The 27,175-nt window shown below is 43.0% G+C and overlaps 2 protein-coding genes across 2 annotated transcripts in view; one reads left to right on the forward strand and one right to left on the reverse strand.

Moving 5' to 3' along the window:
• LOC129860172 (zinc finger protein 883-like) overlaps positions 1-27,175 on the forward strand; it is a 483,924-nt gene that overhangs the window by 48,014 nt on the left and 408,735 nt on the right. The window lies entirely within an intron of this gene.
• The window catches only part of LOC129860141 (oocyte zinc finger protein XlCOF6-like), a 112,719-nt gene continuing 92,537 nt past the window's right edge, over positions 6,994-27,175 (reverse strand). The window contains exons 2-4 of the mRNA XM_055930481.1: positions 19,055-20,379; positions 16,626-16,874; positions 6,994-10,935 (exon numbers count right to left, since the gene is read on the reverse strand). Of these exons, the coding sequence (XP_055786456.1) occupies positions 9,191-10,935; positions 16,626-16,874; positions 19,055-19,208 (2,148 nt within the window). The 5' untranslated portion in view covers positions 19,209-20,379 and the 3' untranslated portion in view covers positions 6,994-9,190. The remainder of the gene's footprint in view (positions 10,936-16,625; positions 16,875-19,054; positions 20,380-27,175) is intronic.

Raw genomic sequence — 27,175 nt, forward strand, 5'->3', positions numbered from 1 at the left:
CGCGAAAACGAAGCTAACAGGGGGGACCTGTTTTGCTTAGCTTTTGTAGCCGTATGACTCGCGTGGTGTCGTATTTTTTCGCGCTAAAAACAGCCTAAAAGTTATCTTTGAAGCCTAAGGCATGTGGTTCAAACACCAGCCATTTGGTTCAAACATAGGGTATTGGGTGGTGTCTAAACATTAGGTATCTTTTGATATTCTAAAATCTCCGGGGGCTAGCATCTAGATGCTGGGGTGGGGAGGTCTCGACAGGGCTGGGCTGAATGACTTTTAGACATCTGTTTGGCCTGATAGTGTAAAGAGAGAGAGAGAGAGAGCCTTGAGCGCAGATGCAAGGGTATTTTTTTTTTAACAAACACCTCGCCCCCTTTTTCTGTTTTTGAAACACACACACACACACACACACACAGCCACTACAGCACACGCACGCCCATACGCGCGCACATTGCGCAAGTTTTTTTTTTTTTTCTCAGGGACAGACTGCGCTAAGAGTGAACAAACGCGAGAGTTCATAACGTGGTGAGATTCTGCTTTTAAAACCATTTTATTTCATTCAAAATATTTAGTACATACATTTTATAGCCTTACATTCTTAAGGTATTTTACGAAGCCTTTCTTACAGATCCAGGGATCTGATGCAACCACCCCCCATTGTCAGTGTCCAGTTGGTCATCAAAATGCCGGGATCTCTTGCCAGGCTCATCAACACTTGGTAAGTTTTCACTCCAGGGGTACATCCTACGTCGGGCCTTTTGGTCCTGGCTATGTCTCAAGAAAAGTCGAGGCCAGCGCCTTAACTGTTCGCGATTTTTGAAGAGAATGTCCAGCTTATTCATAAGTGTTATGAAAATTGGATAATCCACCCATTTAAAACTAAACACAGGAATAAAAAAGTTGACATCTTTGCATGCTCTGGATGCTACTGGAGAATTGACAGACTTTGTAGCATTACCCGCATCATAAACTTGACAGGCTAAAATTGTCACTTTGTTGTCCGGGTTATAGTCCATTGAAGCAATTCTTAGAGCCTTGAGATCACTGCGTCCGAAGACCTGTTCTTCCAACGCATAGCCTGGCACAGCTGTGCCACTCAGGACCTGTTCAATTTTACAAAGAGCCAGCCTGATGTTTAGCCATTCTCTCATGCCCAGAGCAGGAGAAAAACTCCCAGGTTTTGCCTGATAAACGGGTTTGGGGCCACTGGCGTTGAAGATCTTTACCGTAGAATCCTCCGGCTGGAATATGTAAGACATATGGCCCTCACTCGCACCCAAAAATCCTTTAAAACATTCTGGAGCTTCACACAGAACTTCCTCAATGCTTTGTTCACTGGGTTCATGACAAGCCGAGCATAACATACCATAAATTGCCAGTTGGGTCATTTTTGTTTAATATTCAGGGGGTTTATCTTGTACAATCTTAAACATGCATTGTTTTGGGGCTTTATAAGGCTTCTGCAAAGCCAGCCTCTTTGAAATGTTCATTAACAACCCCCAACACTAGACATCCAGGAACAGTTTGACATGACACCTGGTCACTTACTTACCCCAAAAAGCCCCCCCTAACCATCAGAATGTCCTGACCGGAAGCCCAAATATGGGCATGCCCCCCTTCTACAAACCATTGGGGCATCAATCACTACATAGGGTCATAAATCATGATCTTTTTCTGATTTACGACATTGACAACTTGACACTTACCCCAAAGACCCCCACCCCGGCCAGGATGTCCTGACCGGAAGCCCAAATATGGGCATGCCTGCTACAACAGGACATAGGGTCATAAATCATTACATAGGGTCATAAATCAGGCTGGGGTCATAAATCATTACCGGTTGACCTGACAACTGGACCCTTACCCAAAGACCCCCACCTAACCATCAGGGGGGTCATAAATCATTACATAGGGTCATAAATCAGGCTGGGGTCATAAATCATTACCGGTTGACCTGACAACTGGACCCTTACCCAAAGACCCCCACCTAACCATCAGAATGTCCTGACAGGCAGCCCCTTAGGTTCACATAGCGGTCACATAGGCTCACATAGGACCACATAGGGTCATCCATCAAATCTTGACGTGTGACATCTACTTTAATCTCTCTAATGTCTTTAAAAAAAATAATAATCTTATTTTATACCTATACAATCTTTCCTACAACAGATAGTTATAAACATTTAAAGCTTATTAAAAGTGTAGTACTGTCTGGTAATGACGTATACCGGTTGTACACCAATGTTTATAAACAAAACATGCGTGCATGTTTCAATATTGCGCCGTAAAATTGGTTCATTATAACATGCTATAAACTGTATGTACTTAACATTTTGAATTAAATAAATGGTTTTAAAAGCAGTATCTTACCCCTTAATGAACGGGAAGCTCTCGTTTTCTCTCTCACCCCGGTCTGTCCTGGAGAAAAAGAGTTACGGAAAAGCCATGTGCGCGCGTGTGTGTGTGTGTGCGTGCGTGTGCTGGCGTGTATGTGTGTGTGTTTCAAAAACAAAAAGGGGAGGGTTGTGTGTTCAACAATGCCCAGGCATCTGCGCTCAAGGCTCTCTCTCTCTCTCTCTGGAGGGGTCGTTTGAAACCAAGGTTTGCACTATCATGCAAACGGTATGTACAGATATCTGCCTACCTCCCATCAAAAAGTGTGTCGGCGTCTTTTAAAATGGACACTTACGATTCATTAACACATATGCCTTTCAAATCCTAATTTAGCTCACCCCCCAGAGGATGTGGGGGCTAAAAAGTCAAACACCCCAGAAAGAATACAATATGTCGAGACAGCCCCTAGGGTTTAAATCAAATGTATATAATGTTATATCCATGACTTACAGAGAGAGACATATTATATCCATGACTTACAAACAGAGACATATTATATCCATGACTTACAAACAGAGACATATTATATCCATGACTTACAGAGAGACATATTATATCCATGACTTACAGAGAGAGACATATTATATCCATGACTTACAAACAGAGACATATTATATCCATGACTTACAGAGAGAGACATATTATATCCATGACTTACAGAGAGACATATTATATCCATGACTTACAGAGAGACATTTATATCCATGACTTACAAACAGAGACATATTATATCCATGACTTACAAACAGAGACATATTATATCCATGACTTACAAACAGAGACATATTATATCCATGACTTACAGAGAGACATATTATATCCATGACTTACAGAGAGACATATTATATCCATGACTTACAAACAGAGACATATTATATCCATGACTTACAGAGAGACATATTATATCCATGACTTACAGAGAGACATATTATATCCATGACTTAGAGAGAGAGACATATTATATCCATGACTTAGAGAGAGAGACATATTATATCCATGACTTAGAGAGAGAGACATATTATATCCATGACTTACAGAGAGAGACATATTATATCCATGACTTACAGAGACATATTATATCCATGAGTCTCGTACGAGCCGTCCTTATCTCTTGAGCTTACATTCTGTTAAGCTTTATGTATCCGTGAGATCAGGATGGTCTTAATGATGAACTCCTGTTAGGTTACTTCCTGTGATCAACAGAGAGTCCTAGAGGGCTTAATGATGAACTCCTGTTAGGTTACTTCCTGTGATCAACAGAGAGTCCTAGAGGCCTTAATGATGAACTCCTGTTAGGTTACTTCCTGTGATCAACAGAGAGTCCTAGAGGGCTTAATGATGAACTCCTGTTAGGTTACTTCCTGTGATCAACAGAGAGTCCTAGAGGGCTTAATGATGAACTCCTGTTAGGTTACTTCCTGTGATCAACAGAGAGTCCTAGAGGCCTTAATGATGAACTCCTGTTAGGTTACTTCCTGTGATCAACAGAGAGTCCTAGAGGGCTTAATGATGAACTCCTGTTAGGTTACTTCCTGTGATCAACAGAGAGTCCTAGAGGCCTTAATGATGAACTCCTGTTAGGTTACTTCCTGTGATCAACAGAGAGTCCTAGAGGCCTTAATGATGAACTCCTGTTAGGTTACTTCCTGTGATCAACAGAGAGTCCTAGAGGCCTTAATGATGAACTCCTGTTAGGTTACTTCCTGTGATCAACAGAGAGTCCTAGAGGCCTTAATGATGAACTCCTGTTAGGTTACTTCCTGTGATCAACAGAGAGTCCTAGAGGCCTTAATGATGAACTCCTGTTAGGTTACTTCCTGTGATCAACAGAGAGTCCTAGAGGCCTTAATGATGAACTCCTGTTAGGTTACTTCCTGTGATCAACAGAGAGTCCTAGAGGCCTTAATGATGAACTCCTGTTAGGTTACTTCCTGTGATCAACAGAGAGTCCTAGAGGCCTTAATGATGAACTCCTGTTAGGTTACTTCCTGTGATCAACAGAGAGTCCTAGAGGCCTTAATGATGAACTCCTGTTAGGTTACTTCCTGTGATCAACAGAGAGTCCTAGAGGGCTTAATGATGAACTCCTGTTAGGTTACTTCCTGTGATCAACAGAGAGTCCTAGAGGCCTTAATGATGAACTCCTGTTAGGTTACTTCCTGTGATCAACAGAGAGTCCTAGAGGCCTTAATGATGAACTCCTGTTAGGTTACTTCCTGTGATCAACAGAGAGTCCTAGAGGGCTTAATGATGAACTCCTGTTAGGTTACTTCCTGTGATCAACAGAGAGTCCTAGAGGCCTTAATGATTAACTCCTGTTAGGTTACTTCCTGTGATCAACAGAGAGTCCTAGAGGGCTTAATGATGAACTCCTGTTAGGTTACTTCCTGTGATCAACAGAGAGTTCTAGAGGCCTTAATGATGAACTCCTGTTAGGTTACTTCCTGTGATCAACAGAGAGTCCTAGAGGGCTTAATGGTGAACTCCTGTTAGGTTGCTTCCTGTGATCAACAGAAAGTCCTAGAGGCCTTAATGATGAACTCCTGTTAGGTTACTTCCTGTGATCAACAGAGAGTCCTAGAGGCCTTAATGATGAACTCCTGTTAGGTTACTTCCTGTGATCAACAGAGAGTCCTAGAGGGCTTAATGATGAACTCCTGTTAGGTTGCTTCCTGTGATGAACAGAGAGTCCTAGATGCCTTAATGATGAACTCCTGTTAGGTTACTTCCTGTGATCAACAGGTGTGCTTTTCCTTGTTTATTATCTTTATTGTGAAGCTCTTGTGGAAAACAGTAGAAATGTATTGTAAATAATGAATGTGAATAATGATTGTAAATAATGAATAACGAACCGAGTAGAATTCTATTGGCTGGAGTAGCCCACGAGTGTCTTTCAATCACCAGCTTGTGAATACCTGTTGAGATCAGCCCATTTATACATGAGTACACGTCAGCAATGGGGAATTATTGCTTCCAACAAGAGAACAAAACGTTTCAAGCTGTCTTTGAAACGCCAGTCAGTTAAAAATCTTATGTCTTAATTAAAGGGGTGTTGTATTTTGAGACAGGCTTGAATATGCAAATCAGCCAATAAGTGTACTGTTTCGGCCTTTGAAGTATGCTGACGCGTTAAAGGCCAACAAAAAGTCTGTCTTACAATGGTTTCAGTCGTTCTACATTGTCAAAAGGAATAGATTGAACCCCTACTTAGACCTGAATTAGCAGACAGTCTAAATCCAGAATAGTAAACCATTTGTAACAGAATGTCAATTAGTCCAGCATAAACCTTGAGCTTTCCTTTCAACACCATGGAGTGAATCCTTACCACCGCTACACCTGGCTATCAGCCACCAGAGCTTAGTCGGGTAGCGAAACAGTTCATTCAGCCATATTTAATGCCTTTCAAAAAACATAGCTGATATGGCTGACTTGTAAAAACAAAAATGGTTTCTACTGACTCCTTGTGGATTTGTGTAAGTCATAAGAACCGCCTAGTTAAATTAAGGTTAAATAACAATAAAATATGTACATGCTAAAATCGCCACTGTAAAGCACATAGGGTGTTCACTCCTTAGGCCCACCTTCCTTTCTGCGTCACACTTCAGCTTCATGTCTGGGGTGGAACATCTACTTCTGAAAGGACCATGCTTAGATTCATAATGACATCTCAGATTGAACTCTTTGCAAACAGCGACAGTGTCGATGCAAACAAGACACACTGGTTTAGCATTGGAGAAATACGATGAATATATTGTAATAGAACAGGTAGGACTATTAATATAGATATTGGGGATTTTATCACTGTAATCAGATCAACATTATGTTATGGTCATTGAATTGTTTATCCCACTAACCACGTGTTAAATGTGCATTGTAGCCTACACTGTGTAGGACTATGAATTGGGCAGCTATACGCTATTTGTTAATAGGCTAATTATGTTCTGGCCCGCAGACTAGCTACTAACTCAGCAACAAATTGACTGGAGGCCAAACCTAGTTACCAACCCACATTGCAAATTGTAAATTATAAACTGGGTGGTTCGAGCCCTGAATGCTGATTGGCTGGGTATGACAAAACATTTATTTTTACTAATTACGTTGGTAACCAGTTCATAATGGCAATAACGCACAACGGGGGTTTGTGATATATGGCCAATATAAGCTTTGCGTCGTGCGTAAGAACAGCCCTTAGCCGTCGTATATCGGCCATAAACCACACCTCCTCGGGCCTCATTGCTTAATTCAATCTCCCCCTTCATCACCAAACAGATAATTAAAACGTGTGGATATAGTGCTAAACTTGAAGGACTCATTGTCTATGTGAATTGAAATGTTGTTCCCCACCAGTGCCCTCAGAAGAGGAAACAATGATACAATGTAGTCTAACAACATCTCTCTCAAACAGCACAGATGTGAGATGTGTTTCACTGTAGAAGCACTGGTCCTCTTCCATTTTAATTCCAGGTTGCATATTACAATATTTAAGGGCATATCAGATGGTCTGCTCTGTCCATAACAGTCACACCAAGCATAGGGTTGGTTGGTATAAGATTGAAATGGGTAAATAATGTACCTGTGAAAACCCTATGAAATAGCTCTCCAATACCATCTGCTGTATATATTTATTGTATTACATGAATGGAGACCACAGTCCTTCCAACAATACATTTAAATCGTGTTTTACTGTGATTGTTTCACCCTGCTGCATGTATTCAATGTATTCCATTTCAAATGTGTCTCCCAGTGCGGCTTTACTTCCGGGCTATTATGACACATCTGGCAGTTTCTTCTATGTTCCTAGGCCTCTAGTACAATGAAAACATATTGTTTTTGGTCACTACCAGCCCAAGAAAATACCATGCTACTTTTTTCTCTTCATTGTACTACAATCCTACATTTTTGTATGGGCTGTTCTTCCCATCAGAGTGCTGCTGCAGGTTCTTTGCCTCTCTTGACCATGTCTGGTGGGCCGGGCACAACCCACAAAGCTCAATGCGCGCTCTCCACTTCCCTCCGGTAGTTATTCAGCCTGATAACACATCACTCCCGACAGACAAAAGCATAAATGTAGCAGCCTATACACCTAATCATTAGTGATCTGACATGCTGTATTGCATGGAAACTGTAGACTACTAACAACAGCAGCTACATAGTCTAGTTTACTATGGTCCTGTACCTCTGACCAGGGTAAACAAAGTGGTAATGTTGTGTATTATATATACAGTAATTCACTTCAAACAGTTTATTTCATTTAATTATACACATGAGAAAAAAGTGGTTTCCCAGCACAAATTCATGTACAAACATTATTTTCATTACATTCTTGTCACTTAGCAGATGTTCTTATCCAGAGAGACTTACAGGACAAATAAGGGTTAATTGCCTTGCTCAAGGGCACAATGACAGATTTTTCACCTAGTTAGCTCAGGATTCAAACCAGCAACCTTTATGTTACTGGCCCAGCATTCTTAACCGTTAGGCTGCCTGCCACCAGATCAATAAACACAAGTAGTTGATTCATAGCTTGTTTAGTAATATAAAATAATCCACCCAAACTAATGCCTAACAGATCATCACACTATCTTTATCTGATATACACGGAGTGTACAAAACATGAGAAACAGTTTCCTAATATTGAGTGTGTTCCACAGGGATGCTGGCCCATGTTGACTCCAATGCTTCCTACAACTGTGTCAAGTTGGCTGGGAGTGGATCTCTACTCGGAATAGCTCCTTCCATCTCCTCCCACAGATGCACAATTGGATTGAGATCTGGTGACTCGGCAGGCCACTGCAGTAAGCTGAATTCCCTGTCATGGTTCCCATGGAACCATTCCTGGACAAGCCTTGTGGCATAATCCTGCTGAAAACATACATTTGCAGCTGGATACATTGCTGCCATAAAGGGATGCACCTGATTGGCAATGATGTTTAGACATCCTGTGGCATTAAAACGTTGCTCCACTTTTATCAAGGGGCCCAATGTGTGCCATGAAAACACACCCTACACCATCACCACCACCCTGCAATGCTGACACACGGCATGGGTGCATGCACTCATGGTTCTCCATACCCTAGTCTCCCCATCAGCATGACACAGCAGGAACTGGGATTATCTAGACCAGCGGTTCCTAAAATGTTTATAGTCCCGTAACCCTTCAAACATTCAACCTCCAGCTGCGTCCCCCCTCTAGCACCAGGGTCTGCGCACTCTCAAATATTGTTAGCCTGTCACACAGGCTTGAGTTTGTCACTTCCCACAAGCCTGGTTGTGACAAAGAGCTCTTATAGGACAAGGGCACAAATAACAATAATCAATTTTGCTCTTTATTTAGCCATCTTACATATAAAACCTTACTTGCTCATTGAAAATTGTGAATAACTTAATGAGAAGGGTGTGCTTGAAAGGATGCACATAACTCTGCAATGTTGGATTGTATTGGAGAGAGTCGGTCTTAAATCCTTTTCCACACACAGTCTGTGCCTGTATTTAGTTTGTATACTAGTGAGGGCCACGAATCCACTCTCACATAGGTACGTGGTTGCAAAGGGCAACAGTGTCTTAACAGCGCGATTTGACAAGGCAGGATACTCTGAGCGCAGCCCAATCCAGAAATCTGTCAGTAGCTTCTGATTAAATTCAATTTTCACAGAACCGCTTGTTGCAATTTTGATGAGGCTCTCTTGTTCAGATATCGGTAAGTGGACTGGAGGCAGGGCATGAAAGAGGTAACGAATGACCGATGACCGTTTAGCTCAGTTGATGATTTAAAACATTTTCCACAGTCAGAGCAGGAGTAAGGCTACTGTCCATTATGTATACCTTGGTGTCTTTTTAACTGGCCCATTTGAGAGAAACTCTTCCTACAGTCAGAGCAAGAGTAAGGCTTCTCTCCTGTATGTATACGTTCATGTTGTTTTAGGTGGCCCGATTGAGAGAAACTCGCCCTACAGTCAGAGCAGGAGTAAGGCTTCTCTCCTGTGTGTGTTCTCTGGTGAACTTTTAGCTCAGATGATTGTGTGAAGCATTTTCCACAGTCAGAGCAGGAGTAAGGCTTCTCTCCTGTGTGTATACGTTCATGTTGTTTTAGGTGGCTCGATTGAGAGAAACTCGCCCTACAGTCAGAGCAGGAGTAAGGCTTCTCTCCTGTGTGTGTTCTCTGGTGAACTTTTAGCTCAGATGATTGTGTGAAGCATTTTCCACAGTCAGAGCAGGAGTAAGGCTTCTCTCCTGTGTGTATACGTTCATGTTGTTTTAGGTGGCTCGATTGAGAGAAACTCGCCCTACAGTCAGAGCAGGAGTAAGGCTTCTCTCCTGTGTGTGTTCTCCGGTGAACTTTTAGAACAGTTGATGTTATGAAGCATTTTCCACAGTCAGAGCAAAAGTAAGGCTTCTCTCCTCTGTGTATACGTTCATGTTGTTTTAGGTAGCTCGAGAGGGAGAAACTCTTTCTACAGTCAGAGCAGGAGTAAGGCTTCTCTCCTTTATGTATACCTTGGTGACGTTTTAAGTAGCCCAGTTGAGAGAAGCTCTTCCTACAGTCAGAGCAGGAGTAAGGCTTCTCTCCTTTATGTATAGCTTGGTGACTTTTTAAGTGGACCAGTTGAGAGAAATTCGCCCCACAGTCAGAGCAGGAGTAAGGCTTCTCTCCTGTGTGTATACGTTCATGTTGTTTTAGGTGATGCAGTTGAGAGAAACTCTTTCCACAGTCAGAGCAGGAGTAAGGCTTCTCTCCTGTGTGTGTTCTCTGATGAACTTTTAGCTGACCTGATGCTGTGAAGCATTTTCCACAGTCGGAGCAGGAGTAAGGCTTCTCTCCTGTGTGTGTTCTCTGATGAACTTTTAGCTCAGATGATGTTGTGAAGCCTTTTCCACAGTCAGAGCAAGAGTAAGGCTTCTCTCCTGTGTGTGTTCTCTGGTGAACTTTTAGCTCAGATGATGTTGTGAAGCCTTTTCCACAGTCAGAGCAGAAGTAAGGCCTTTCTCCAGTGTGTGTTCTCCGGTGAACTTTTAGAACAATTGATGTTATGAAGCATTTTCCACAGTCAGAGCAAAAGTAAGGCTTCTCTCCTCTGTGTATACGTTCATGTTGTTTTAGGTAGCTCGAGAGGGAGAAACTCTTTCTACAGTCAGAGCAGGAGTAAGGCTTCTCTCCTTTATGTATACCTTGATGACGTTTTAAGTGGCCCAGTTGAGAGAAATTCGCCCCACAGTCAGAGCAGGAGTAAGGCTTCTCTCCTGTGTGTATACGTTCATGTTGTTTTAGGTGACGCAGTTGAGAGAAACTCTTTCCACAGTCAGAGCAGGAGTAAGGCTTCTCTCCTTTGTGTGTTCTCTGATGAACTTTTAGCGGAGCTGGTGTTGTGAATCTCTTCCCACAGTCAGTGCAGGAATACAGAGTCTCTCCTGTATGTATTTTTTTGTGTTTTTTTAGCTTTGATATAACTGGGAAAATCTCCTCACAATGTGGGCAGTGGTGAGACCTCTTAGCTCTGTGATCTTCCTGCTGTTGCTCTCTGGATGTAGAGAATGTCTCAACATCATCTCCTGTGTGAACATCAGAAGAACCAGTCAGTTGGTGTAATATACAGTACCAGTCAGAAGTTGACACACCTACTCATTCAAGGGTTTTTCTTCATTTTTACTATTTTCTACATTGAATGATAATAGTGAAACATCAAAACTATGGTATTACACATATGGAATCATGTAGTAACCCCACCCCCAAAAAGTGTTAAATCAAAATAGCTTGTATTTTAGATTGTTCAAAGTATTCACCCCTTGCCCTGACAGCTTGGCACAGTCTTGGCACTCTATCAACCAGCTTCACCAGGAATGCCTTTCCAACAGTCTTGAAGTTCACACATATGCTGAGCAATTGTTGGCTGCTTTTCCTTCACTCTGCAATCCAACTCATCCTAAACCATCTCAATTGGGTTACGGTCTGGTGATTGTGGAGGCCAGGTCATCTGATACAGCACTCCATCACTCTCCTTCTTGGTCAAATAGCCCTTACACAGCCTGGAGGTGTGTTGGGTCGTCTTGTTGAAAAACAAATGAGTCCCACTAAGCCCAAACCAGCTGGAATGGCGTATCGTGGCAGAATGTTGTGGTAGCCATGCTGGTTACATGTGCCTTGATTTCTAAGTAAATCAGACAGTGTCACCAGCAAAGCATCCCCACAAAGTCACACCTCCTCCATGCTTCACGGTAGGAAATACACATGCGGAGATCATCCGGTCACCTACTCTGCGTCTCACAAAGACACGGCGGTTAAAAGCAAAAATCTGAAATTTGGACTCATCAGACCACAGGACAGATTTCCACAGGTCTAATGTCCATTGCTCGTGTTTCTTAGCCCAAGCAAGTCTCTTCTTATTGGTGTGTTTTAGTAGTGGTTTCTTTGCATCAATCCGACCATGAAGGCCCGAGTCACACAGTCTCCTCTGAACAGTTGATGCGTCTGTTACTTGAACTCTGAAGCATTTATTAGGGCTGCAATTTCTGAGGCTGGTAACTCTAATGAACTTATCCCCTGCAGCAGAGGTAACTCTGGGTCTTCCATTTCTGTGGCGATCCTCACGAAAGCCAGTTTCATCATAGCGCTTGATGGTTTTGCGACTGCACTTGAAGAAACTGTCAAAGTTCTTGAAATGTTCCATTGACTGAGCTTCAGGTCTTAAAGTAATGATGGAATGTTGTTTCTCTTTGCTTATTTGAGCTGTTCTTGCCATAATATGAACTTGTTTTTTTTAACAAATAAGGCTCTCTTCTGTATACCACCCCTACCTTGTCACAACATAACTGATTGGCTCAAACGCATTAAGGAAAGATATTTCCCAAATTAACTTTTACGAAGGAACTTCTGTTAGTTGAAATGCATTCTGGGTGACTACCGTATGAAGCTGGTTTAGAGAATGCCAAGAGTTTGCAAAGCTGTCAAGGCAAAGGGTGGCTACTTTGAAGAATCTCAAATATATTGATTTGTTAAACACTTTTTTGGTTACTACACAATTCCATATATGTTGTTTCATAGTTTTGATGTCTTCACTATTATTCTACAATGCAGAAAGAAAAACCCTTGAATGAGTATGTGTGTCCAAACTTTTGACTGGTACTGTACATATCAATCAAATGTATTTTATGAAGCCCTTTTTACATCAGCAGTTGTCAAAGTGCTTTACAGAAATCCAGCCTAAAACCATAAAAGAGCAAGCAATGCAGATGTAGAAGCACAGTGGTTATGACAAACTTCCTAGAAAGCAGGAACCTAGGAATAAACTTAGAGGAACCAGGTCCTCTTCTGGCTGTACCGGGTGACATACACTACATTTAAAAAAAGGTCACTTATAAATGTCCTTGTTTTGAAAGAAAAACATTTTTTTTGTAAAATAAAATATCAAATTGATCAGAAATAGTGTAGACATTGTTAATGTTGTAAATGACTATCGTGGCTGGAAACGGCTGATTTTTTTATGGAATATCTACATAGGCCCATTACCCATGATCATTACAAAACCATTTTTTTAAATGATACACTTGGATTATTTAACACAACATTACATTGGAACACAGGAGTGATGGTTGCTGATTATGGGCCTCGGTACACCTATGTAGATATTCAATATAAAAAAATAAGCAGTTTCCAGCCTCAATAGTCATTTGCAACATTAACAATGTCTACACTGTTTTTCTGATAAATTTTATATTTTATATTACAGAAAAGTGCTTTTCTTTCAAAACAAGGACATTTCTAAGTGACCCCAAACTTTTGAACGGTAGTGTATGTATTCATGTCAGTAGGCTGAACAACACAAAAGGGGAATAAAACAGTCTTGAAGGAGTTCCCACATATGCTGAGCACTTGTTGGCTGCTTTTCCCTCACTCATAGAACTTTTAAAAACACTAGCAGTTTGTCTACTTCACTTCTTTAACTTCTTGAGAATACAGGGGGTGCTATTTTCCCATTAGCATAATTTGCTCTACAGATTAAACTGCCTCTTATTCAATTATTGCTCTTACTATATGCATATAAATAATACCATTGGAAAGAAAACAATCTCTAGTTTCTAAAACCGTTTCAATTTTGTCTCTGAGTGATACAGAAGTCATTTGACAGCACTTTCCATGACCAAGAAGAAAAAAGCAAGATGTGTATGCCAGCTTCAACGCTCTGCCTATATATGGTCGTGCCCCCTATGACCCGAAACACACCTCATTGGCCTTCCTCTGGGTGTCAAGAGGACGTCAGAGGAAAAATATCTTGTTTATCTGGGACTGACGTGAAATGAGAGCTAATTCTTTGGCGTGACCGACAACTTCCGGTTCTCTAAATCGTGCGACTTGTAGCTGCGATTGTCTTCTGTTGTGCGGCCATTATGGATGAAAACTATCTCCGTCTCGAAGTTTGTTTGATACATGTGACCAGATCATCGTAATGTATGTTTTTTCAATATAGTTTAATCAGATTATTTGAATTTTTTCGGGAGTTTTGTGGTGTTCCGTTGTCTGATTTTATTTACGTTTGAGAGATCCGTGCCACTCGACCAGTACCTGTGCTAAATGGAGTGGGAAAGGAACAATTCTGAACGGAACCAACGACTCATCTTGACAAAGGACACTTTGATCAACATTCTGATGAAAGATCAGCCATAGTAAGACCCAATTTACGATGTTATATCATATCTGTTGTTCATGTGAACTGGCCGTGGGCGCCTAGCCGAATCTGCCTGGTATAGCTATGCTAATTTAGCGCTACATTTTGTTTTCGTTATAAAACATTTAATAAATCTGAAATATTGTTTGGATTCACCAGATGTTGGGCTTTCAATATCTGTACGCTGTGTATTTTTCTGAAATGTTTTAAGATGAGTAATTCGTTATATGACGTTGGTCTCTGTAATTGTTCTGGCTGGGTCAGCACTATTTCAGATTGCAGCTGCAATGTAGAACTGTGATTTATACCTGAAAAATGCACATTTTTCCCCAAAAAAACTATGCTATACCATAAATATGTTATCAGACTGTCATCTTATGAAGTTGTTTCTTGGTTAGTGGCTATATATATTTTTATTTAGTCTAATTAGTGATAGCTACTGACGCAGGAAAAAACTATTGGGAGTAAAAAAAATCGTGTCCTTTGCTAACGTGGTTAGCTAATAGATTTACATATTGTGTCTTCCCTGTAAAACATTTTAAAAATCTGAAATGGTGGCTTTATTCACAAGACCTGTATCTTTCATCTGGTGTCTTGGACTTGTGATTTAATGATATTTAGATGCTACAAGTTACTTGTGACGCTATGCTAGCTATGCTACTCAGTGGGGGGGGGGGGGGGGGGGGGTTTGCTACCGGATCAGGGTTGGTGACTCGTGAGAAGTTATATCTGCTACCACTTGGCAACCACTACCCCAGTCAACAGCCCTGCACCCCACACAGCAACTTTCCCAAGCCTCCCCCATTTCTCCTTCACGCAAATTCAGATAGCTGATGTTCTGAAAGAGCGGCAAACTCTGGACCCCTACAATTCAGCTGGGCTAGACAATCTAGACCATCCCTTTCTAAAATGATCCACCGCAATTGTTGCAACCTCTATTACTAGCCTGTTCAACCTCTTTCATATCGTCTGAGATCCCCAAAGATTGGAAAGCTGCCGCAGTCATCCCCCTCTTCAAAGGGGGAGACACTCTAGACCCAAACTATTACAGACCTATATCTATCCTACCCTGCCTTTCTAAGGTCTTCGAAAGCCAAGTTAACAAACAGATCACCGACCATTTCGAATGCCACCGTACCTTCTCCACTATGCAATCTGGTTTCCGAGCTGGTCATGTGTGCACCTCAGCCACGCTGAGGGGGGTGCCACAGGGTTCAATTCTCGGGACGACTCTTTTCTCTGTATAAATCAATGATGTCACTCTTGCTGCTGGTGATTCTCTGATCCACCTCTATGCAGACAACACCATTCTGTATACCTCTGGCCCTTCTTTGGACACTGTGTTAACTAACCTCCAGACGAGCTTCAATGCCATACAACTCTACTTCCGTGGCCTCCAACTGCTCTTAAATGCAAGTAAAACTAAATGCATTCTCTTCAACCGATCGCTGACGGTTCTGACTTAGAATATATGGACAACTACAAATACCTAGGTGTCTGGTTTGACTGTAAACTCTCCTTCCAGACTCACATTAAACATCTCCAATCCAAAATTAAATATAGAATCGGCTTCCTATTTCACAACAAAGCATCCTTCACTCATGCTGCCAAACATACCCTTGTAAAACGGACTATCCTACCGATCCTTGACTTCGGCGATGTCATTTACAAAATAGCCTCCAACACTCTACTCAACAAATTGGACGCAGTCTATCACAGTGCCATCCATTTTGTCACCAAAGCCCCATATACTACCCACCACTGCGACCTGTATGCTCTCGTTGGCTGGCCATCGCTTCATATTCGTCGCCAAACCCACCAGCTCCAGGTCATCTATAAGTCTTTGCTAGGTAAAGCCCCGCCTTCTCAGCTCACTGGTCACCATAGCAGCACCCACACATAGCACACGCTCCAGCAGGTATATTTCACTGGTCACCACCAAAGCCAATTCCTCCTTTGGCAGAAGAGAACTGGAAGGAAAGGCAGCCAATGACTGGAACGAATTGCAAAAATCACTGAAGCTGGAGACATATCTCCCTCACTAACTTTAAGCATCAGCTGTCAGAGCAGCTCACCATCCATGTACATCATCCACAAACAGTTATTCATTTTTTTGCTCCTTTGCACCCCAGTATCTCTACTTGCACATTCATCTTCTGCACATCTATCACTCCAGTGTTTAATTGCTAAATTGTAATTACTTCGCCACTACGGCCTATTTATTGCCTTAGCTCATTTCCACACACTGCATATAGATTTTTCTATTGTGTTATTGACTGTACGTTTGTTTATCCCATGTGTAACTGTGTTGTTGTTTGTGTAGCACTGCTTTGCTTTATCTTGGCCAGGTCGCAGTTGTAAATGAGAACTTGTTCAACTGGCCCTGATCACTCCAGATAGCCCAGTGAATAAAACACATGCTGACAATACTGGTGTCAAACCATACAAGCCTCAGTAGCATGAAATAACATCTACTTTCTCATTGAAACAGTTCATCATGAAACAGTTCTACACAACTTTTCATACACAGTGGGGAGTTGGAACGAATAACACACTTAGTTAGATAGAACCTGCTCTTACCATGAGAAACAGTTGTCCCAATCTTCTCCTCCTCTTCTTCATCTTTCATGTTGACATTCAGCTCCAGTGTTTGACTGCAGTCTTCCAGCTTCACTGATGCCATCTCTGGATCCTGCAGTGCAAACTGGGCTCCACTCTCACAATCAGGACCCAGTGACTGTAGGTTTCTACTCAGTGTGGAAGAAGAGTGGCAGGCTGGGTTTGTCCCCACTGTTGATGTTAACGGCCTCAGACTTAATCTGAGTCGGCCTGTAGTAATACAGCAAAAAAAGACACAGGAGTTAGTCTTGACACTTCAGGCACTTTATTCCCTAAAAATATATTATATTTCTTGTTCAATTATCTAATTCAGTGCTCGACTTGGACTGAAATAGGTGCCTGTGCTCATTTCGGGTGCCGGTAATGTATATATTTATTGAGCAAATATTCTATAAGAGGAACATGATCTCAAGCAGTAGAAATGCAAGTACTCTGCTCCGGTGAGCTCCTGTCCAAATCAAGCACTGATCTCATTTCAGTAGATCAGGTAGCTCAGCATTGACAACAAATACAGGACTAACATCAGGACAAAGATCGAATCGTACTACACCGGCTCCAACGCTCGTCGGATGTGGCAGGGTTTGCAAACTATTACAGACTACAAAGGGAAGCACAGCCGAGAGCTGCCCAGTGACACGAGCCAACCAGACGAGCTAAATAACTTCTATGCTCGCTTTGAGGCAAGGAACACTGAAACATGCATGAGAGCATCAGCTGTTCCAGACGACTGTGGGATCATGCTCTCCGCAGCCGATGTGAGTAAGACCTTTAAACAGGTCAACATTCACAAGGCCGCTGGGCCAGACGGATTACCAGGACGTGTACTCCAAGCATGCGCTGACCAACTGGCAAGTGTCTTGACTGACATTTTCAACCTCTCCCTGTCTGAGTCTGTAATACCAACATGTTTCAAGCAGACCACTATAGTCCCTGTGCCCAAGAACACTAAGGTAACCTGCCTAAATGACTACCGACCCGTAGCAGTCACAAACAGGAGCAGTGAAATGCTTCGAAAGGCTGGTCGTGGCTCACAACAATATTATCCCAGAAACCCTAGACCCACTCCAATTTGCATACTGCACCAAAAGATCCACAGATGATGCAATCTTTATTCCACTCCACACTGCCCTTTCTCACCTGGACAAAAGGAACACCTACGTGAGAATGCTATTCATTGACTACAGCTCAGCGTTCAACACCATAGTGCCCTCAAAGCGCATCACTAAGCTAAGGACCCTGGGACTAAACACCTCCCTCTGCAAATGGACCCTGGACTTCCTGACAGGCCGCCCCCAAGTGGCAAGGGTAGGTAACAACACATTCACCATACTGATCCTCAACGCGGGGGCCCCTCCGGGGTGTGAATCCAGTCCCCTCCTGTACTCCCTGTTCACTCATGACTGTACGGCCAGGCACGACTCCAATACCACCATTAAGTTTGCTGATGACACAACAGTGGTGGGCCTGATCACCGACAATGATGAGAAAGCTTATAGGGAAGAGGTCAGAGACCTGACTGTGTGGTGCAAGGAAGACTCCTGAACAGCTAATCAAATGGCTACCCAGACTATTTGCATTTGCCCCCCCCACCACCACCCACTGGTGCTACTACTTTTATCTATGTATAGCCTCTTTAATAACTCTACCTACAAGTACATAATTCTCGACACCGGTGCCCCCCGCACATTGACTCTGTACAGGTACCCCCTGTATATTGCCCGCTATTGTTATTTAGTGCTGCTCTTTAATTATCCTCTCTAACTTTAAGGTATTTTCTTAAAACTGCACTGTTGGTTAAGGCCTTGTAAGTAAGCATTTCACTTTAAGGTCTATACATGGTGTAATCGACGCATGTGACAAATAAATTGTGATTTGAAAACAGACACAAAGGACACAACGTAAAAGCACTTTATAGTAGATTTCCTTAATTCACATAAAATGACTCAAAAACCATGTAGTACATTACAAGGTCACTGTTTGTTTTAGGCAGCACTGTTACTATTTTCCTGAACAACCACGTCTTCATTGTATTATTTCAATCAAGAAACAATTGTATTTCCCGTTCACACTACAGTAACAGACGGAGCGGGCGCCGCCATTTTACCAGCTCGTCAATTTTACACAAAACCAATAACATGCAACAAAGAAATCTCAAATAAATGGATTCTTTATGAAATTACCTTGAGAAAAATATGTACATCCACTCAGACAAACCCAACGTCTCTAGCTATGTGACTTGTAAAATAGTTTACCACGTTCTTCACTCGGTTTGACACAGAAATTACACATCAAACCTTTACCAAACCTGATAATACCTTAATGGATTTGTTACCTAGCATGGAATGACATGTTCTTTCGATATTGTAAAGTTTAAACGCGCTATTACATACCTGTAGTATTAAATTGAAACGGACACAAACAAAGGTTATCTTCTTGACTGCTCCGTTCTGGCGCTATCTTTATTCTGAAGAATGGTGCACGCCTGCCGGGAACTTCCTGTTCCCCCACTACCACAGTGCAACCTTCCGTGCATTCCGGGATCATTGGGATGGCCCGATCCCATGCCACGAGAAGGCGGTAGTTGCTACTACTGCTGCCGTCGCCGCCTCCTCAGTGGTGTAAACTAAAGTGCAAAGGTAAACAACATTTAAGAGATAACAAAAGCCGTTTTCTTTATAAAATAAATTAATGTTTATTTATAACACATGCTGAGAGCAAATGCACCTCTAACTAAATATAACTCCAAAGGAACTGTAATTTAAGGGATAGTTCAATCAAATTACAAATGTCCACCTTGGTTTCTTCACCCTGTATACAATCCCAATAATGTGCACGTCAGCAGTGAAGTTCTGAAGATGGAGGACTTTCAGTACAGCAGTGTTCCCCAGCCCTGGTCCCAAAGGGGTGTACATGTATGTTTTTGCACTAGCACTCTCATACCTTATTCAATTCAAAGGCTTGAGTTGTTTAGTTGAATCCAGTGTGTGAGTGTTAGGGCAAAAACAAAAAAGCACACCCCTTTGGATCCCCTGGACCAGGATTAGGGTACACTGCAGTACACAGCAAAACAGTCTGATTATGCAAATTACAGGCAATTGTTATTTGTCATTTTCATATCATTATTATCATCATCATCATCATGACACACTTTTTGCTTTGTACTGAAAGTTCTTGAAAACGTGATTGCAGTGTACTAATGAACAAAATAAAATTTTGGGGTGAAACATGCCTTTCATAGAGCCTACCACTCCATTAAAGGAGTACTTCACTATTTTACAACTTGAAGTCCTGTATGTAAGATCAAATCAAATGTATTTATAAAGCCCTTCTTACATCAGCTGATGTCACAAAGTGCTGTACAGAAACCCAGCCTAAAACCCCAAACAGCACGCAATGCAGGTGTAGAAGCACAGTGTCTAGGAAAAACTCCCTAGAAAGGCCAAAACCTAGGAAGAAACCTAGAGAGGAACCAGGCTATGAGGGGTAACCAGTCCTCTTCTGGCTGCGCCGGGTGGAGATTATAACAGAACATGACCAAGAGAGAGTTGAAAACAGCAGGTCTAGGACAGGTAGCACATCCAGTGAACAGGTCAGGGTTCCAAAGGCGCAGGTAGAACAGTTGAAACTGGAGCAGCAGCACGGCCAGGTGAATTGGGGACAGCAAGGAGTCATCGTGCCAGGTAGTCCTGAGGCATGGTCCTATGGCTCAGGTCCTCTGAGAGAGAGAAAGAAAGAAAGAGAGAATTAAAGAGAGCATACTTAAATTCACACAGGACACCGGATAAGACAGGAGAAATACTCCAGATATAACAGACTGACCCTAGCCCCCCGACACATGAACTACTGCAGCATAAATACTGGAGGCTGAGACAGGAGGGGTCAGGAGACACTGTTGCCCCATCCGATGATACCCCCGGACAGGGCCAAACAGGCAGGATATAACCCCACCCACTTTGCCAAAGCACAGCCCCCACACCACTAGAGGGATATATTCAACCACCAACTTACCATCCTGAGACGAGGCCGAGTATAGCCCACAAAGATCTCCGCCACAGCACAACCCAAGGGGGGGGCACCAACCCAGACAGGAAGACCACGTCAGTGACTCAACCCACTCAAGTGACGCACCCCTCCTAGGGACAGCATGGAAGAGCACCAGTAAGCCAGTGACTCAGCCCCTCTAATAGGGTTAGAGGCAGAGAATCCCAGTGGAGAGAGAGGAACCGGCCAGGCAGAGACAGAAAGGGCGGTTCGTTGCTCCAGTGCCTTTCCGTTCACCTTCACACTCCTGGCCCAGACTACACTCAATCATAGGACCTACTGAGGAGATGAGTCTTCAATAAAGACTTAAAGGTTGAGACCGAGTCTGCATCTCTCACATGGGTAGGCAGACCATTCCATAAAAATGTAGACCTATAGGAGAAAGCCCTGCCTCCAGCTGTTTGCTTAGAAATTCTAGGGACAATTAGGTGGCCTGCGTCTTGTGACCGTAGCGTACGTGTAGGTATGTACGGCAGGACCAAATCGGAAAGATAGGTAGGAGCAAGCCCATGTAATGCTTTGTAGGTTAGCAGTAAAACCTTGAAATCAGCCCTTGCCTTAATAACAGGAAGCCAGTGTAGGGAGGCTAGCACTGGAGTAATATGATACATTTTTTGGGTTCCAGTCAGGATTCTAGCAGCCGTATTTAGCACTAACTGAAGTTTATTAGTGCTTTATCCGGGTAGCCGGAAAGTAGAGCATTGCAGTAGTCTAACCTAGAAGTGGCAAAAGCATGGATACATTTTTCTGCATCATTTTTGAACAGAACATTTCTGATTTTTGCAATGTTACGTAGATGGAAAAAAGCTGTCCTTGAAACAGTCTTGATATGTTCGTCAAAAGAGAGATCAGGGTCCAGAGTAACGCCGAGGTCCTTCACAGTTTTATTTGAGACGACTGTACAACCATCAACATTAATTGTCAGATTCAACAGAAGATCTCTTTGTTTCTTGGGACCTAGAACAAGCATCTCTGTTTTGTCCGAGTTTAAAAGTTGAACATTTGCAGCCATCTGTAACAGTATAACTTTAGTACGTCCCCTTGCCCCGACCTCGGGCGCGAACCAGGGACCCTCTGCACACATCAACAACTGACACCCACGAAGCGTCGTTACCCATCGCTCCACAAAAGCCGCGGCCCTTGCAGAGCAAGGGGCAACACTACTTCTAGGTTTCAGAGCAAGTAACGTAACTGATTGAAACGCTACTAGCGCGTACCCGCTAACTAGCTAGCCATTTCACATCCGTTACACTCACCCCCCTTTCAACCTCCCCCTTTTCCGCAGCAACCAGTGATCCGGGTCAACAGCATCAATGTAACAGTATAACTTTAAACCGTCCCCTCGCCCCGACCTCGGGCGCGAACCAGGGACCCTCTGCACACATCAACAACTGACACCCACGAAGCGTCGTTACCCATCGCTCCACAAAGCCCGCGGCCCTTGCAGAGCAAGGGGCAACACTACTTCTAGGTTTCAGAGCAAGTGACGTAACTGATTGAAAAGCTACTAGCGCGTACCCGCTAACTAGCTAGCCATTTCACATCAGTTACACATCCACTTCCTATTGTCTGAAACACAGGCTTCCAGCGAGGGCAATTTTGGGGCTTCACCGTGTGTCATCAAATTGTACAGCTGTGTGTCATCCGCATAGCAGTGAAAGTTAATATTATGTTTTCGAATGACATCCACAAGAGGTAAAATATATAGTGAAAACAATAGTAGTCCTAAAACGAAACCTTTAGGAACACCGAAATTTACAGTTGATTTGTCAGAGGACAAACCATCCACAGAGACAAACTGATATCTTTCCGACAGATAAGATCTAAACCAGGCCAGAACTTGTCCGTGTAGACCAATGTGGGTTTCCAATCTCTCCAAAAGAATGTGGTGATCGATGGTATCAAAGGCAGCACTAAGGTCTAGGAGCACGAGGACAGATGCAGAGCCTCGGTCTGACGCCATTAAAATGTAATTTACCACCTTCACAAGTGCAGTCTCAGTGCTATGATGGGGTCTAAAACCAGACCGAAGCATTTCGTATACATTGTTTTGTCTTCAGGAAGGCAGTGAGTTGCTGCGCAACAGCTTTTTCAATTGTTTTTGAGAGGAATGGGAGATTCGATATAGGCCGATAGTTTTTTATATTTTCTGGGTCAAGGTTTGGCTTTTTCAAGAGAGGCTTTATTACTGCCACTTTTAGTGAGTTTGGTACACATCCAGTGGATAGAGAGCCGTTTATTATGTTCAACATAGCAGGGCCAAGCACAGAAAGCAGCTCTTTCAGTAGTTTAGTTGGAATAGGGTCCAGTATGAAGCTTGAAGGTTTAGAGGTCATGATTATTTTCATCATTGTGTCAATAGATATAGTACTAAAACACTTGAGTGTCTCCCTTGATCCTAGGTCCTGCCAGAGTTGTGCAGACTCCGGACAACTGAGCTTTGGAGGAATACGCAGATTTAAAGAGGAGTCCGTAATTTGCTTTCTAATGATCATGATCTTTTCCTCAAAGAAGTTCATTAATTTTTTACTGCTGAAGTGAAAGCCATCCTCTCTTGGGGAATGCTGCTTTTTAGTTAGCTTTGCGACAGTATCAAAAATAAATGTTGGATTGTTCTTATTTTCCTCAATTAAGTTGGAAAAATAGGATGATCGAGCAGCAGTGAGGGCTCTTCGATACTGCACGGTACTGTCTTTCCAAGCTAGTCGGAAGACTTCCAGTTTGGTGTGGCACCATTTCCGTTACATTTTTCTGGAAGCTTGCTTCAGAGCTCGGGTATTTTCTGTATACCAGGGAGCTAGTTTCTTATGACAAATAATTTTAGTTTTTAGGGGTGCGACTGCATCTAGGGTATTGCGCAAGGTTAAATTGAGGTCCTCAGTTAGGTGGTTAACTGATTTTTTTCCTCTGGCGTCCTTGGGTAGGCAGAGGGAGTCTGAAAGGGCATCAAAGAATCTTTGGGTTGTCTGAGAATTTATAGCACGACCTTTGATGATTCTTGGTTGGAGTCTGAGCAGATTATTTGTTGCGATTGCAAACGTAATAAAATGGTGGTCCAATAGTCCAGGATTATGAGGAAAAACATAAATTAAGATCCACAACATTTATTTCATGGGACAAAACTAGGTCCAGAGTATGACTGTGGCAGTGAGTAGGTCCGGAGACATGTTGGACAAAACCCACTGAGTCGATAATGGCTCCGAAAGCCTTTTGGAGTGGGTCTGTGGACTTTTCCATGTGAATATTAAAGTCACCAAAAATTTGAATATTATCTGCTATGACTACAAGGTCCGATAGGACTTCAGGGAGCTCCGTGAGGAACGCTGTATATGGCCCAGGAGGCCTGTAAACAGTAGCTATAAAAAGTGATTGAGTAGCTGCTTAGATTTCATGACCAGAAGCTCAAAAGACGAAAACGTTGAAAACGATGTGAGGTATCACAATCTCTTTCAATAATGGCAGGAATGGAGGAGGTCTTTATTCCAGGGAGATTGCTAAGGCAAACACCGCCATGTTTAGTTTTGCCCAACCTAGGTCGAGGCACAGACACGGTCTCAATGGGGATAGCTGAGCTGACTACACTGACTGTGCTAATGGCAGACTCCACTAAGCTGGCAGCCTGCTACCTGGCCTGCACCCTATTTCATTGTGGAGCTAGGGGAGTTAGAGCCCTGTCTATGTTCATAGATAAGATGAGAGCACCCCTCCAGCTAGGATGGAGTCCGTCACTTCTCAACAGGGCATGCTTGGTCCTGTTTGTGGGTGAGTCCCAGAAAGAGGGCCAATTATGTACAAATTCTATCTTTTGGGAGGGGCAGAAAACAGTTTTCAACCAGCGATTGAGTTGTGAGACTCTGCTGTAGAGCTCATCACTCCCCCTAACTGGGAAGGGGCCAGAGACAATTACTCGATGCCGACACATCTTTCTAGCTGATTTACACGCTGAAGCTATGTTGCGCTTGGTGACCTCTGACTGTTTCATCCTAACATCGTTGGTGCCGACGTGGATAACAATATCCCTATACTCTCTACACTCGCCAGTTTTAGCTTTAGCCAGCCCCCTCTTCAGATTAGCCTTTACGTCGGTAGCCCTGCCCCCTGGTAAACAGTGTATGATCGCTGAATGATTTTAAGTCTAATACTGCTGGTAATGGAGTCGCCAATGACTAGGGTTTTCAATTTGTCAGAGCTAATGGTGGGAGGCTTCGGCGTCTCAGACCCCGTAACGGGAGGAGTAGAGACCAGAAAAGGCTCGACCTCTGACTCCGACTTGCTGCTTAATGGGGAGAACCAGTTGAAAGTTTCTGTCGGCTGAATGAGTGACACCGGTTGAGCATTCCTACATCATTTCCCTCTAGAAGCCATGAGAAAGTTGTCCGGCTGCGGGGACCGTGTGAGGGGATTTATACTACTATCTGTACTTACTGGTGGCACAGATGCCGTTTCATCCTTTCCTACACTGAAATGACCCTTGCCTAACGATTGCGTCTGACTTGCAGCACAGCTATCCTCGTTCTCCTGTATATTATGAGTACAGCGACTGCAATTAGAAGGCATCGTGTTAATGTTACTACTTAGCTTCGGCTGGTGGAGGTCCTGCCGAACCACATCCAAGGGAAAAAACTGAGGGACAAACTAAAAATATAAACGATAATTAAAAAGTAAAAACCGTGAAGTTGTCAGGTAGCAAAGTAAGGTTAGCAACAAAACGCAAAAAAAGTTGAGTGAGGGAAAAACTAAAAATATAAACGGTAATTAGAAGTCAGATTACTTGATTGGTATTCAGGGGACGAGGTACAGTATGTACTCAGGAGATGAATCTCTGATCTTAGCAGCATCATTCTTACACCTCCACGTAATGTGACTGTGGTTCTTCAATGTTTCCCGATTTTTTTTCTGTGGGATATTTTGTCTAATAATCCTGGGTCAATGGAAACCTGTCTACTGATGGCATCTCTGGATTCTGCAGTGCAAACTAGACTCCACTGTCACAATCAGGACCCAGTGACTGTAGATTTACAGTGTGGAAAGAGAGAGGCAGGCTGGGTTTGTCCTCACTGTCAATCTGTCAACTCTGAATAGAATCTGAGATCAACCTACTGGTCCTCCCCTGTGCTTGCCACATCCCCTCCCATTGTTACTGTGTGTATGAACACATTTTGAACAATGGCTGCCGAAAATGCTGTGGTGCCGACTAACACAATAGGAAAGGTTGTGGTAGACATGGGCCATCAAAGTTAAGTTCACAGCTCTTTCAGTCTGAACATTCATATCAATGACTCACCCTGAAATGGACCATCAATACCAGAGTTCTACAAGACTATTTACATAATCAACTGCATTTCAACAGCCTGATCCTCATTATGGTACCAGGGATACAGTATAGTAAGCTCTAACAATGGGGTGTTGAAAGGGTTTGCAAGTTGGAAGGCCACCCCAATTCAAGAATGAATGACCCATGTAGTGTCACTATTGTTTGGTCACCTCACCAGACCTCCATTTTGGTTGCTCCCTGTTTGACTAATCTATCTTCTATCCTTATTGAACCATATTGAAATAACACTGTGCAGTTAAACCAAGTGTATTCGTAATTTTGTTAAATTAAAAGTACTTAAACATGTTTAATTGTGTCCTCTCACTGAGTGCACTTTCATTGAGGGAGTGTTATTACACTGGCCAGGGTTGAACCGGGCAATGGCCCGTCATGTCAACGGAAAAAGCGGGGAGGGAGGATCTCCCATCTCAAATCAAACAATAATCTTTGCCGCTCTGTCAAATTTTCCACACTCACAAAAAGCTAATTTCTCTCAAATGTTGTGCAACATCCCTGTTAGTGAGCATTTCTCCTTTGCCAAGATGATTGTATTGTTAGCTATAATATTGTTATAATGCCTTCATTATTAAAGCAGACGTGGTTGTAACACTTTGCTGCACCTCACAGATGAACCAGTTCTGCCTGTGCCAGATACTAACCTTACTCCCACACACACACAGAGAGAGATGGCTGACACAAACCATTTATGAGCTCTGACCTCAGGGGGGCGCTCTGACCTCAGGCGCCAGTTGCTGGTGTCTGCTTCAACATCTTGTCAATACAAGAGACAACCCAGACCGGCATGGCACTCAACGAGCATGCGCATGCATACACACACACACACACACACACACACACACACACAAACCCCTGTTTCAGGCGGGAGTTCCAAGGACAAAGAACACTACTGAGAACCAATGGAACATTGATATTAGCCTGAAGGGGACCGCCCTCCACTCACAGCGACCAGTCAGGAGAGCAGAACTACTAGAATCTACCTACGTCATTTCACTGTATAAAATGTATTGCACAATATGAGTCGGGGCTCCTCCTGCTAGCTCCCTCTGAGCTAAATGGACGAGCCCGTGCACGTGTTGTCAGATATCTTTGCAACTTATTAAACTGCCTTAAATATCATACCTTATCCACCTGGTCT

The sequence above is a fragment of the Salvelinus fontinalis genome, chromosome 7, assembly GCF_029448725.1.
Source record: "Salvelinus fontinalis isolate EN_2023a chromosome 7, ASM2944872v1, whole genome shotgun sequence".
NCBI classification, from domain to species: Eukaryota; Metazoa; Chordata; class Actinopteri; order Salmoniformes; family Salmonidae; genus Salvelinus; species Salvelinus fontinalis.